Source organism: Perca fluviatilis, chromosome 2, assembly GCF_010015445.1.
Source record: "Perca fluviatilis chromosome 2, GENO_Pfluv_1.0, whole genome shotgun sequence".
In the NCBI taxonomy this organism is placed as follows: domain Eukaryota; kingdom Metazoa; phylum Chordata; class Actinopteri; order Perciformes; family Percidae; genus Perca; species Perca fluviatilis.
In genome coordinates this window covers 28,125,931-28,141,538 of record NC_053113.1, presented here as the reverse complement: position 1 = coordinate 28,141,538, position 15,608 = coordinate 28,125,931, and the positions used below count along the sequence as shown (strand labels likewise).

The window sequence follows — 15,608 nt, the reverse complement described above, 5'->3', positions numbered from 1 at the left end:
AGTTGTGTTTTATGTGCTCAATTTGTTTTTCTCCGATGTGAATTTCTTTTATCATAGAAACTATTTTATTACAGGAAATTACTCATAATCAACCAGTTATGGAGGGAAAGGAGGTACAAATCTTTGAGAACTAACATTTTGTCTTTTATCCTTCCTCTGTGGAACTTATGTTTTAAGCCAAATGTTTGCACTTTTTAATTTGTGGATATTAACCACAAAATCAAGAATGGTATCTTACACATTTCACTAGGAAATTAAATAAACCAGGAAATAACCAGGCCCTGTCAGATATTAGAAGATTGTGTTTTGATAGTTGGCCTGTGGTTCACTAAAAACATTAAAGAAATATTAAAATGACTTAATTTTAAACATAAACTGCAAGCCAGTATTGAAGAGAGATACATTTATTTAGTAGGTTGTTAAGGTACAAGGAAATTTTACATTTTAATATTGCTTTTCTCGGTTTGTCACACAAACATAACATATTTACTTAAGATTTAGGCTTATATACTATGAACAGAATTAGTACTTAATGCTACAGTGTCATGAGAAAAGTGTCAAAAAAGTGAGGTCATCATATCACGTGTGGTTATCATACTAGTGTTGACCTAAGCAGTGGTGTGGCAGTCACTGAAAGCAATGGCAGTGGCCTGACAACTGCAGACTTGATATTTACTGAAGTGGAGAAAGATTCTTTTTATCCATTTAAGGGTCCTGTATGTGATGTGTTGTGTCCCGATGTATTTCTTTCCTACCTGTGCGTATTTTTGTTAGCGACTCACCAAAGCTGAATGAATGTGGAAAACTCTTTGTGACAAATAACTCTAGCAGCACAGTCTGCTTCATCAATATAAGATTTGACATGAGACCCTTGTCAAAAAAAACATTATCTAAAAATACTTCAACATTTAACATGTGCAAGTGACATCAACCGTCAACAATGGAACATAAAAAAACAAATGCATTCATTACTGTTTCTCAAACTACTAAATGGGCTGCTCTTAAGTCATTCCTTCATAATAGTACTATGGGTCCTATGTTAGAACTTACTTTATGACATGAATAGAAGAGGAAAGCATTACATTTGGCAGACTAGAGACAAAAAAAGCCCCAAACTAGATACTTCTTCATTCTGCAGCGTCTACTTCCTTCCAGAAGCCTCTGTTGTGATTAATAGCCTGAAGAAGCCTGGTTCGCATTGTCCTCTCGACTGGGTATCTCTGGTAGATGGGCAGCAATAGCAGACAATGGCAGGTGAGGGATTCTGGCAAATGGATCTCAGTGGCATCGGGCAAGACGGCGACTTTCATCTCGATGCTCTCCATACCCAGGAAGGGTACACGGTCGCAGCCTGTGAGGAACACTGCCGACAAAAACAGCATCTTAAATTGATTAATTAAGATTTTATTGAATACTAAACTACTTCTTTCCACTGTAAAGTCAAACTTGATCGATGATAACAAGCATAATTATAATACTTACGAAGGAACTTTTTCTTTTCCTCTGCCGTCAGATTCTCAAACACCTCCCAGAAGGTCACGATGGTTGGATGCTTATCATGGTAGTCTCCTTCATAAACTGTGTTCTGTTTGGAAAAATACAGTTGTGGAAAGTAAATAAGTACATTTACTCAACTACTGTAGTTAAGTACAATTTTAATGTACTTGTACTTTACTTGAATATTTCACTTTTATGCCATTTTCACTCTTTATTTTACTTACTAAATTAAGATACATACATTATAAAAAGCTTATTAAATACAGTACATTGTCAAAGATTTAACCTGTGGTTCCCAATCTTTGTGGCTTGTGACCCCATTCTTCCAACACAGATATTTTTACATTACAGTATGTTATGTTACAGTATTGCTTTAAAAAGGTAATCCATCAGCAAACTAGTCAAGACTAAGTCATTCTTTTTCATTGTTTGGCTAAAGTTAAATTGTGTACTGATGCACTTTTTGTGCAGGAACTTTAAATCTCTTCTTGTTAGTGTGTTCGGGTGATTGTGGGAAACTCTAAAATGACGTAAAAACGCTGAATTTATGAGCTATGCAGTCAAGAGACCACATTTGAAATGTGTTGCTGTTTGGTAGCTAAAGCTTTGGGTGACAAGCACTTGGACACACAAACCTATAGGAGCTATTTCAAAAAAAAAAAAAAAAGTCTTAAAAATAGTTCACAACATAACTTGACTCAAATTTCAAGTCTCTGACCATCTGAAAACATATGGTGTGCAATGGAAACCTGTCTGGAGTGATGTAACATACAGCCTAAACTGGTCTTTTCATCTTGTTTGCAGCATTTTAATACTGTATTCTTGTTTAAAATTATATATGATATAGTACAAGGTAATACAAAATTCAGAATATCTGAATTTGTTATTCATTTTAAAAAGTCTATATTTAATCTACATTTCTGACTCTCTTTTAAGATTCAAAAGTCAAAAGCTCTTGTGGTTTTCAGCAGACCTCCTTGAACACCTCCCAGTCGTAGTTTTCTTGGCCCACCGTCACTGCTTGCAACTCCTCGGGCTGGAAGAACTCCACCACGTCCATGTCACACACCTTGAAGAACCCTTTCTTGAACGCTTCGAACACTCCCTCCACTGATTTGTTGAAGGCATAGTTGACAAAGGCGTCTACAAACTCTTTTCTATGAAGAAAAATAATTTTATACAATGTACAAGTTGCTTCAACTGAGTGCTGACATTGTCCAGCAATCTTCCCTTACATCACCACTGCAAAGCTCTTTTAACAGAAATGTTCCTTTATATAATACATAGTGTATAGGGCAACTCCACACTTGAATGGCAGAAAAGTATTGTCGCACTGCCCTCTATTGGCCGACAGTTTTAACTCAACAGTATGCGCTCCCGAATTGCAAGATATCTGGGAGGATATTAGAGAAATGTAATGCATGTTTACAGGTTGTGCGACTCCAATTCTGTGCTGCTGTGAGTACTGCATGCAGACCATTACATACAGCCATTCTTGTAAATTCTGTATAAACATACTTGTTCGACGCTGTGACAAGTTTTCCAGTTTCTGTCGGATCGAGCTCAACATCCTCACCACCCCAGGTCCCCTGTAATGAATGGCAATTCCAGCAGATTGGAATATTGCAGCAACACGTGTAGGCAACAGAGTCCATGTATGTAATAACACCAGTAGGTGTTCCTACTGTTTCTGACTGGGATTTAGTAGACCTACAGTGAAAGTAGTCTCCATTCCTTCGACTTCATCAGGAGTGTAGTCCTCCAGCATGCACCGCCAAGACCTGAAGACACAGCGAATATACACAACTATCACCTCAATGTAATCTCTAAAGTGTTTCAAATCAAAACTCCCAAACAGACCATATGACTTTCTGCAGTTATGCACGTTTTAATCAAGAATTGCTGTAGATTGAAACAGCAATACAACAAAAATCGCAACAAAGATAATTTTTTAAAATCTTACTCTCCCATGACAGGTTCAAACTCCTTCATGTCATCCAGTGAGGGTTTGACTCTAAGCAGCTTCTTGAAGAGAACCAGTGGAAAGGGCATGTGCACAATGTTGTGGTTGTAGAGAGCCAGGCCACACAGAACACCAAAAAGGAAGTAAGTCCTTTCCTCCACTTTTGGCTATTTGGTTGACAACAGACATGATTAGGATTTGGTGCCATTTAATAACTGTTTCCCATGATAATTAGGTCAAATGTACAGTATATGTGTCTCTACCTTCTAAAATCTTGAAAATGTATCCTTTTTTTCTTTTATAGTAATCAGCTCACTTATATATTACATTCATACATGTTTTAAAAGTATTGTGTAGCCAATTCAATCATGTCAACGGATTTGTTTGATGTTTTAAAAAAAAGGATTAGTATATGCAAGTATTTAATACATAGTTTTCCCTTGAACTATCTGGTCTTACCCTGGGAGGGAACCAGGCCAGAGTCTTGTTCTCGTTGTACATGAACATTGAAGACTCGGGATCTAGCAGCTCATCAAACACATGCAGGAAGAAGTCCCTTTTGTTGACATCCATCACCTTCCTGTTGTCCACAAATTGCACCTAGGAAGGATAGAATTATACTGTTTTTAATAAGTGTCCTTGAACACAAACTGAATTACTATCACCTTTAATGATAAATATCCACACAGGACTTCCTGTGCTTGTAACACATGGTTTTGTTAAGGGATTTAATCAAGCAGACATTTCCAAATGTATAATTACTAATTCTCACAGCTCACATTTACACAATCCTCTAGTTGCTACAATCAGAGGCCATTTATAGTATTATAAACTTTAGTCAATAAAATTCTACATTTAACTAATCTCATTACAATAAAATAAACTTTTCTAATTAGCACTGGCATGTTTACAGGCAGTTGTGTCATGGAATATTTGTTTGTGAAATTATTTCCAATTTTACCTTAAATTGACATTTTGTTCAAGGTGTACTTAATCGATTTTACACATAAAGTGAAGTCATGAGGCAATGGACAAGATGCTATTAAGTGGCATTGTGTGAAGCTGAGGATCCGGTGTTGTTGAAGTGTACCCATACCAGGAACTAAATCTGTAAATATATTGGCCTTTGTCTGCTAGGATTTTGACATTTTTTTGTCTTCTGTGAGTCCCACAACTTTATGGCAGTGCAAAACTAAATCGCTGGAGTAGCCCTTTACTTCTTCTGGAATGAAGTAATATGAAGACAAAAGCTTCTAAATTTTACTTCAGAACACTAAATCTGGCAAAGATTTGACGGTGGTTTACCAACAGCTCCCTTTTGAAGGCGCAGTGGTCGGCTGCACCGAGCTGTCTGAAGGTGTCCTCCACCAGGTGAGTTCGTCTCAGAGTTAGCTGGAAGACCGGGGCCAGGGCAGAGTCTGTGCGATTTGGCCACAACTTATCAGGACACTCCAAAGCCAGTTGATAAGCTAGACATTCCGCTCCCTGAAAGTACAAAAACCTAATTCATTAAGAAATCTCACAGATGGATAGCAATTTTAATATAATTGTACAGTGCGTGTAGGGCTGGGTACAGAACTACGATTTGTAGACACTGACCAAATTGTCTCCATAGTATTGAGTGTCGAAAAATGCCTCGTCATTCAACGCCGAATTTCAATACCAGGTAGGAAATCTCATCAGCATCAGTGAGCCAATAATTGTACCAAGATCTAATCATGCTGGTGATTGTCTGTCTAACGTTACACATCGTGTTTTTGTGTTTTTTTGAGAGGCTTGATTCCAGTGTGTGTCACATAGGTGTAAAGGTGGTTAAAAAAAGGTTTGTACTGTAATATGTAATGTTGTAATTAATATATTTTTTTAATGGATTTTATAAAATTTGTATCGGGAAAAGAACCGGTATTGGTACCGGTATCAGCAGTGAAAAAGATACCCAGTCCTAATTACATATACAGATATATTAATTAAAATAAATGCTCAAATAAAAAATAAAAAATTGCAACCGTATTATGCAGCGTTAAAGTAGACTTTCAGTAAAACGTTTACAAATGATCTATTTTTATACATACTGTACCTTCACTATTTGAGCAAAGATGTTAAAGACGGCCACCTTCTGAACCAGAGTGAACAGGAATGGATAGCGGCAGAAAATGGCGGGTGTACTGACGTCATCCTTATCGGAAATACATATAATAATTAATGATTTACAAAACAAAGACAATCATTTTTTTTAGCAATAAACAGTCCAACCAGAAACTAAAAGTATTCAGGACAAAATGACAGATTGCTCCTCTGCACTGCAACACTGTGTATATTGTACTACATGGTTTTACCTCCATTTTAGAAAATTGCCACCAAAGAGTGACGTCCGCAACTGGCAGCACACTACTACTGATTTCCTCTACGTAAAAGGTGTTGAGTGGGACTTTGTAGGACTTTCCAGCTTTGTTTGCCTGTGAAAGAATATGCAATACAAAAAAAGTTAAACACAAAAAAGATTATTTTCTATCTCAGTAGCCACTTTTCAACTGCAGGAACTTTCCCCTGGAACTAAGAACTTTTTCAGGAACTAATTCTGTTTCACAGTGTTTCTGCAGGTCTGTATAGATATGTTTAGATAGACTTTATTGATCCCAAATTGGGAAATTTCTGTGCTACAGCAGCAATTTTATTGAATTATATTTTTTTAGATTAGTTTTTTATTTTATTTTTTAGATTAGTCCGAAAACATTATTTTACCGCCCAAAAATATCTATAATCGGGTTGTTTTTTTTGTTTTGTTTTTAAGAACAGGAATCTTCGGGTGGGGTTTGTAGGGATGACTGTTTCTGATTGGTCAAACACACAGCGCTTCTGCTACTCGTGTACCGCTTCATTTATAAAACAAGAGAGTAGTCTATTGATTTATGACTATTTTATGATGGTGGAGAACATTTCTATTTGTTTGATAACATTAAAAGTAAAGAGAGAGAGAGAGAGAGAGAGAGATCCACGGGCAAGATGAGCACAGCACTGAGCTAAGCCGGGAGAGAGAGATAGCACAGCGTTATTTTCTGATTGTTTCATGGCGGTTATGTTCTGAAACAAAGATATAACCATCAAACACTCAACAGATGATTTACTGTAGAGACAGACGCTCTTAGTTAATTTTCCTCTGCATTTCATTCATAACATCCAACATGCAGTAAATGTCGTCGCAGTGAGACAAACTTAAGGTTTAATTATTTTTTATGTTTTTAGATCAAATGGGCAGGCACACTGAACTGCAGGCTGAGTGTGTTGACCTGCATAGCTTTTTCCTACTTCAGCGGATCAATTTGCCTAATCTTAACGAGTCTTTAGACCACGGGGGGAAAAGCAGATCATGGGCTGAAGGAAGGAAAGTCCCTTGAACTTTGGGTCGATACGCATCTAGGGTTAAAATCTGTATTTATGAGCCTATTCCGAGTATAAATGATTGCCTTTCATCTTTGATCCCAAATTCAATAGATCTTACACTAAACCCACCGATGATTGAAATAAAATAAAAACAGATGTTGAACTGACTTTGTAGAGTAGCTTGAGGACTTCCAGCAGGTATTTGACTCCTGGGTTATGAGTTGCCAAGAGGCCATTTCTTAGCATGAAGGCCAGCGCCTTTCTGAACACCAAGATGTGCTTCATTAGTATGCAGGGTGTCAGGGAAGACCACCAACGTCCTACAGAACAGAAAACACACCATATATTCACTGTTGACTTATACATCATATATCAAGTGAATATTTTCTCAAGTTATTAAAGAGCAGAACTGTTTTATCTAATGATGACTGTGTATAGTTATACATATAGGTATGTGTATTGATGTGCTGTGTATATCTATGTTTTGTTTATGCTTTTGTTCCTTCTGTTAAAGCACTTTGTAAGCTGTTGTTTTTAAAGGTGCTATACAAATGAAGTTATTATTATTATTATTATTATTATAGTTGTATCCAGTACATTAAAAAAATTGTGGTTGGAATAGGTTTTAATCAGGTATTTTGCAAGGCCATATTCAATGTAATGTCTAATTGTCTAATGGTCTAATTGTGTGATAGTTATCAATAATGTACAGTACATTAAGCTCTAGGATCAGTACATGTCATGTGACAAAAAGTTTGCAGTGGTTGTTTACTTAGAGTCTTCTCATTCTGATCTGCAATGATGACAGCCAACGGCAACACCACGTTCATGACATTAGACTCCTCTTGGAGAAGGGGATAGGTCAGCAGAATCAGGAGGACCTCTGGTGATTTTAGGGCCGTTTTTGAAGCGAAAAGCAACTCAATCAGGACTTTAAGGTTTACCTGCATGGAAAACGATTTCACACAGGCAATTTTCACACAGAATGCATTTGTTTGTAAATAAATAAATCAGTGGCTACTGTACAAAATGTATGGGCGCAAAAGAGGTTGAGAGCCTGCCAGGACACGACTGAATGTTACTAGTTTTGTCATTCATTTAATTTATGTCTCAAGTAACAGAACAAATTATCTCAGTGATAAATGCATGATTTATTTTATCTTCTTTACTGATTGCTTGATCCATGGTATTGCTAGCAGCTGGTCAAACACTTGGCTAGCTGCCTCCAGGTCCACAGTTAAGGCATCTGCTTCTAATGGAGGGCCACTGTAAAGCATTAAAACAAAGTGGCGGTACCAATGTGAGTAAATGGCATCACCTCATAATCTTAACATTATAACTGATTCAGCTACTAAACAATCAAAAAAAGGACTCACTCAGCCTTTGTGAAACTTGCAACAAGACTTGAACTCGTCAGAAAGATTGAAGATATTTCTCTGTTGAATAAACAAAGAGGCAGCCTTACAGACACTGGTGTTGCTGCGTATGAGACTGATATTTCATATGTGCATTTACACAGTTACAACCATAAATACAATCATGAAAAAGGACCTCTTTGCCTCTGCGTTGCCATGTTTCATTGACAGCCATTTTTTCAGCCTTGTCTCATCAAGCCGCCCAGTTATCTGTCCTCGGTCCAGGCTCTTAAAAGACAGACATTAGATTTAACTTTAAAGCCAGCCAGATTAATGAACGTGACAAAATAATCAATTGAACTTAAAATTATTCTGAACAAGTTCGACTCTAGTGGACATTAAATCCAGGTAAACAAACTGGGTATCGTTCTGTGAAAGCCTATAAGAACAATGTTCTTTAAATAGGTGGACACGTTACCTGTGTAGGTGAAGTGTAAGTGAAGTTTGTATTCCACCCAGCTGATATTTTTAAGTCTGCTTAAACAAAAACAAAAAAACATTTACAAATGTAATTTGCTAGTTTTACACCATCTTCTACTTTCAGAGAACACAAGTCAAATCAATATATTACTCAAATGTTCATTATCTGAATATGCAACATTTCTAGGGACTGTCCAAGAATAAGGACCATCTTTAACTCAAAACTTTATCTCATAGTCTTTGGCAGCCATGTTACTGTCTAACACGCATCTCCTGGGATAATTATAAGTATAATAATAAGATAATTATAATATAATTATAAGAGAGAAATGTTAGAAAGATTAAAGACAGATCCACCCCATATGCCTCATTAAAATCTACTAAACACCACACTGCCCACACATACATACCCTTGGGTATGGCTGCTGCACCGTCAGCAGTCCATGGAAGTTGTACCAGAGTGGGAGTCTTACTGTCCTCTGGTCGTCCAGTCCCAATTTGTCCTTTGGCCCCATTGCCAAAAGCCCACAGCTGGCCAGAGGAGCACAAAACTAGAGTGTGACATCTGGGAGACAAGAAGCAATTGTAAATTTAATGAGAAACATGAACTAAATGTAATGTTAAAGTATATCATAAAGTAATAAAGTACTTAAATTAGGCATCTCAAGTTAGATATTCTCAAAGTTATTGTAAGCATGATTTTATGATGTGAAAACCAAGTAAGCCTTCCTTTAATTAAAACAATGTTTCAGTGTTTCATATAAGCACCCTCCTAGTTTTTTTACCTGCCACATGAAATCTGTGAGGCGGGTCCGTCCAGACCGTCGACCAGCCTGGGTCTCACTTCATTAGCAGAGGAGTTGTGACCCAGCTGACCGTGGCTTCCCTCTCCAAAAGTGAAAACCTTGCCATCCTAAATATCACAGCATCACACAAGATTATAAGAGGCAACCTCTTATGGCCCTGACACACCAACTCGATAACACTCAATAATCTGTCGTCCGTCAGAGGAGCTGTCGGCCTTCATTTTGGCCGACCTGACTTACTGGGTCGGAGGGCGGGCAGTCGGACTCACTCCACTAATCTGATTGGGGGAGTGCTAACCCGGAAATAACCAGCGGGATGAGTGACAAACTACTCTCAAAATCTGACGAAAATCTTTTAAACTGACCTTTGTCGATCTGAAATGAAAACAGATTCAGCAACTGCATGGCCTATTTCTCGCGTAAATTTTTTCAGAAACACGTTTCAGTGAACTATTTTCGTAAAATACGAGATCGTATTTCAAACAAGCCGCCATTACTATCGGCTGGAGAAGCCAGACCCACGTGACACGTTGTCAATTTTTGTATTACGTCTCGTGCACACGCAGAATGTACGCTCAAGACAGCGTCGCTTCGGTGTGTTCCAAGGCACTTTCTGGACCTCGGGGAGCCGACTGATCAGTCTGACTGCCTTTTCTGCCGACGGTCAGCCATCGGGTTGGTGTGTCAGGGGCTTTAGTATCTTCACAATGTGATAGTTAATGATTGGGATAAGGCAGATGATTGTTTACCTTTGTTAACACAGCAGAGTGTGCCTCTCCACAGCTTATGAAGCAGACACCCAGAGGTCTGAGGGCAGGTACCATACAGATGTTGAACCTGCCTGTTAAAGATGATATTAAATGGAAAAATGTGCTTATTTCAAAATGATGATACATATAATTAATTCATCAATTAAAAGAAATATAATCAGGATGTTGATAGGTTAATACCCCAGTTTGTATCATCATTACATTGGAGTCAGAGAAATAGTTTTCTGAAAATATAACCCACTTAACAACACTTTCCGCTCTTCTGAAATTTCTTGGGAAATGGGTTTATTTCTCTCTTTCTTTTTCTTAAAGCTGTGGTAGGCACTTTATTTTTGGTTTAGTTGGGTAAAAATCCCATAATAATCTTTCAGCATATTGTAATTCAAGTGGTCTGAGAGAAAACTAGACTTCTGCACATCCTCTTGGCTCTGTTTTCATGCTTTAGATAATCCAGCTGTGACGGGAGACTTCGGGCCAATCACACATCATTTCAGAAAGAGAGAGAGAGAGAGAGAGAGAGAGAGAGAGAGAGAGAGAGTGTGTTCCTATTGGCTGTTCTGCACATGCATTGCCCGCGCAACAGAGAGGGGAGAGGGAGAGCTGCAGGACGAGGTCTCACTCTACTTCAAATTCTGCTGTTTTTTTTGCATTCTACCCATTGCAGCTCTAATGACTGCAAATGAGCGTATTGGCAGTTTGGTTTTGAGAGTTTCTATTATTTTATTTTATTTTTTTACTTACCCATATTACACAACCTCAGTTTCACAGCGCTGTGCTGCGTCCAAAAACTCAAGAAAAAATCCCACACAATCGCAAAAGAAAAGCTTACTGTCTTGCTTTGCCTGACACACACAGACGTGTTTGTGCTGCAGGTGTAGCCAGTAGAAAGATACATTCTGCATCGCATCTGCATCCACAACGGTCCGCATATGTTACGTGTTCAATGTAGCCAAAGCAAGTATTAAAGGGGTGATAGGATGCAAAACTGATTTGACCTTGTCATAGTTGAATAACGACAGTTTAGTGGGTAAATAGGACATACATAGAACCTTTCCTCTGCAAATCTCACAATTTGAAACTGCCTCTGAAAACGGGCGAATCTCAACTAACCACCCAGTTGACATCAACTCGGTGGCTCCTCCTTATTTGGCTCTAGTCTGTATGTTTGTCACGCCCCAACATTTACATAGGCTAACCCACTGATCTGAGGTCAGCTTAGGCTTCTGAATAGGTCGCGCAGATCTCAGAAATTTTATACATTGTTCATCTGCTATTTTACCACTAAATTCACTTCTGAGACTTTTTTATGCGAGAAATAAACTACGTAGACTCAAATATGTGCCGTTTTACGAAAGTTGATGTCTAATTGCAAATTTTGTCTGACTGTGTGTCGGAGTTCAGCGGCCGGTGCTGCCTGTGTTGCTGCCTCGCTGCCCAGCCTGCCTTCCTTCACAGACCCCGGCCTGCTGTGAGGTAGATGGAGCTCCGTTAGGCTGGCAGCCAACGGCACTCCATACGCGCAAAGTCACAGTTTTTGGGGTTAATGGACTAACAAACGCTGCTGCCCTGACAGAGCTCCAGGGCCTGCAGCTCCCCTCTTCCTGCTAAATGGCCGGTGTGTGTGAGTGAGAGCGCGGTCAGCGAGCTTGTTACGCCCGCAATCTCTTACCACAGGTTCCAGTTAATCTTATAATGGATATGTGTGTTGAGTTATTTAAACAAACAATCGGGGAAATAAACGCCTCTTGTCTCAAGAGCCTGCGGCTGGATGGAGCTCTATCAATGAGAGCTAGCTAGCCTCCTCTTAGAATTCCTCTGAAATTCACAAAAATGCATTAAATTGAAATCGGACACCATTGTTAGCTTTATATGACCTTGGAGTAGCTGTAATGTAAGTGGCGTGACGAAATTCAAACTGTAAATATACTCTAGTTATGCCGGCAGCTGGAAGCCGGCCAGCTCCGCGAAGCCCCAAGCCCTAGTCCTGTAACCGAGGAAACGGTGACTTTCACTGGGTATGGAGGTTGCCGCTTTCTCGTCAGACTGTGTGGAGCTCCTAAAGTCCGACATGTCTTACCAAATTTGCAATTAGCCATCCATTTTCGTAAAACGGCCCAGCTTTATATAGTTGATTTCTCGCATAAAAAAGTCTTAGAAGTGAATTTAATAACAAAATAGCAGACAAACAATGTATAACTTTGCAGTATCTGAAATATGAGACCTGCTTTCTTGTCTCCAATGTGTTTCTATGTGATTTGCTCAAACCAATCAGCACGCAGCTCATCTAAATATTCATGAGCATACCATATTTGGAAGAAAAGCTCTTGTTCCAAATAGGGCCATATTCACAGGGTAGTTAAGGGCCCATGAAATAGCATTCGGGCAATTTTCAGCCCAACCAATGTTACATACCCTATTAGGAGACCTTAAGGAACAGTGTGAAATACCCTATATAATCATTCTATCACCCCTTTAAAATGACAGCAGCTGTTACTCTCTTCGCCTGTAGGTGGTGCAGATTGACATGTGTAGGATTGGTCTGACAACGACCAATGAGCTCCACTTGCATAGACAATATGCTGCTTTTAAAATGTGAGCAAGTGAGTTTGTGACTCAGTAGAGTATTTGTACCATTTTCATCCACCCTGTTGACTCCCAGCTGGCCAGATTTATTGGCCCCACAGCAGTACACCAGGCCTGGGAGTGTGAGGAACAGAGAGTGGGTGGATCCGGCTGAAACCTGAGTCACTGCGACGCCGGTCAGAGCGCACACCAGGACGGGTGTATGCTGCCGCGGCACTTCCTTCCCCAGACCCAACTGACCGTGACTGTTCAAACCCCACGAGAAGACATCGCCTCCTGTAAAGTGGAAAAAAAGAGTACTACATGCTTTTTCAGAAGATGATTTCAAACTTTTCTTTTTTATTCTTTAGATCTATCTAATGTAATAATCAGCAAATATTTCTTATTCAAACATATTAGTTTTCCCATATAATACAGGTGGTATGCATAGGGGTGCTTGTCCTTCTGCATTAGCTAGATCAGTGCCAAAATTGCGGAATATAAATTGACTGTTTCTTAAATATACTCTATTTGCCAGCTATTTATTTGTCAGGATGGTCTCATGGAATTAATATATCCTTATTTTCTGGAATTGTTGCAGCTGTGTCTTCTTGAAGCTCCTACTACGTTTAAGAACATTTACTTTGCACGTTATCGTGTCTGCAGGGAAGGGTAAAACTGGATTTGGCACAAATCGTTACTACGTTAAACAGAATTAAACATTACAATCTGTGAAACTAGAGTTGGCAGTGTTCCATATAAACACAAAAATATGTAATCAGTGTCTTTATTGGTTTACCTTTAGTCAGTGCCAGGGAGTGGGAGTTTCCACAAGCAACTTGAATCACTGGTATTGGCAGTGGTATCGGCACCTGACTGCATGTCAATGAAACAATAATAAGTTCAAAAACGAAATAAGCTTTGCTGACTTTCAGTGATAAGTATGCATTTCATATGTATATTCCATAGATGAACATCTTGCCTTGGTCTGTTGCACAGTAGACGTGGTAAAATGCCTCGCTGTCCGTCCTCTCCTGCCCCCCAGGAGAACACCTGTCCAGATGCACACACAGCCAGACAGTGGTCCTGACCACAAGCTATCGACACCACATCACCCAGCCCCTCCACACGACCTTACACAGGATGACAGACAAGATAATCACAAACACACACACACACAAATACAGAGGCAAACCTAAGCACAGCACAAAAACATTCAAGTAATTATTTAATGTGGTGTAAAATACCTGAGTACCTTACTCAAATAATGTACGGTTTTGACGAACTTGTACTGTACTTGAGTACTTTCATTGTATGCAGCTTTATACTTCCACTAAACTAAAAGTATTTGACAGCTATAGTTTGTAGTTAGCCTACTTTTCACATGAATATTGAACATCAAAACAAAAGATCAACACAAGCTGCATTGTTATAGATTAAACAACCCAAAACCAGTAAACCTGCTGCAACAAAATGTTACTAACATGTAAATGCATCAGTAATAATAATCAAATATGTCATATAAAAACGAGGCTATATAACAAAATACTATGCTTTTAATAGTTTAATTACATTCTAATCATCATAATGTCTTGAATGCAGGGGTATACTACAGGCTAATAGTTTACTTTTACTTAAAGTGCTCATATTATGCTCATTTTCAGGTTCATAATCATAATTGTATGTAGAGGTTGTACCAGAATAGGTTTAAAAACATCATATTTCTGTTGTACTGTAAATTGCTGAAGCTCATCTTTTTACCCTGTGTGTTAGCTACCGAGTGAGGCATCACTTCTACATGTACCACATTGACCATATATCCAAACCATGAATGCATCACTGACCTGAATGACCAACCTTCCCACCTTCACTTTAACTCAAGGCATAGTAAAGTTAACTTTCGTTGCGTTCAATGACAAGAGGGAAACGAAACTGAAACTTAGCTCGGTTAATTAGCCTGCGTAATACGTGATTCAAAGCTTTCGATGGATGCCATAAACTCATAAGGCTATCATTAAGCAAGACAAAGTTCCTCCTTAAATGAAAGTTTCTTGACAGACTCGTGTGACTGCGTTAAATTAAACGTCATGAGATAAAAACAAACAAACAAAAAAACACTTAACGTTAGGCCTACATAAAACTATGTCGACTAGCCTATTTCTTTGCCTACCTGGTGCTGTCTTCCCCTCTTTACGTTTCTTTCGTCCAAGTTGTCCCTGTGAGTTGTGTCCACATGATAAAACGCCTCCATCCCTGGTGAGGAATAAGGTGTGCTGGTCCCCGCAGCAGATGGTGGTTATAGCCCCGGGGACAGTCCAGGACGCCGGACTCAGGGCTTTCTGTGGACCGAACTGTCCACTGGAGCTCTCTCCCCAACAGTACAGCTGCACCATGTCTCCACCTGCACTCATCTGATGTGTTTACAGCATCTGCGGTGGTGGTGGCATTTTATTTCAACTGATGCTGCCTTCAAATGCTGTCGGAGGTATCAGAAGCATATCACAATGGGAAATTTGCACTTGAACCACTAATTCTGCAGACCGTTATGGCGGGTGTAGTATATTGAGTAGATGATCTAGCTAAAATGTCTAACACGATAACTAAGTTTGTAACTTTAGGTACAATTCGACATTTACTTTCGACAAAAACCAAGCAATGCACAATCGAAATACTCTAAATTACGAGGTTAAGGGAAGGCATCATGAGAGCAAAACCAAAAAAACGCTTGAAGAGTTCTCCATCTTTCAAAAGTCCCTTTCGATGTTTTAAGTTTTAAGCTGTAGGACCGAAATAT

The 15,608-nt window shown here is 39.0% G+C and overlaps 1 protein-coding gene across 1 annotated transcript; it reads right to left on the bottom strand.

Annotated features, from left to right (window-relative positions):
- Positions 1-891: 891 nt before the first annotated feature.
- LOC120549186 (probable E3 ubiquitin-protein ligase HERC6) lies at positions 892-15,268 on the bottom strand. The gene is made up of 23 exons (XM_039785899.1): positions 14,985-15,268; positions 13,797-13,947; positions 13,614-13,690; positions 12,884-13,111; positions 10,232-10,323; positions 9,462-9,589; positions 9,087-9,241; positions 8,675-8,730; positions 8,393-8,484; positions 8,218-8,277; positions 8,011-8,107; positions 7,614-7,785; positions 7,010-7,161; positions 5,797-5,916; positions 5,538-5,636; positions 4,766-4,945; positions 3,920-4,060; positions 3,461-3,627; positions 3,212-3,278; positions 3,016-3,086; positions 2,471-2,654; positions 1,483-1,585; positions 892-1,363 (listed from the first exon to the last, which is right to left on the bottom strand). The coding sequence occupies exons 1-23, from the start codon at positions 15,223-15,225 to the stop codon at positions 1,128-1,130; spliced, it is 3,069 nt and encodes a 1,022-aa protein (XP_039641833.1). The 5' UTR covers positions 15,226-15,268; the 3' UTR covers positions 892-1,127.
- Positions 15,269-15,608: the final 340 nt, after the last annotated feature.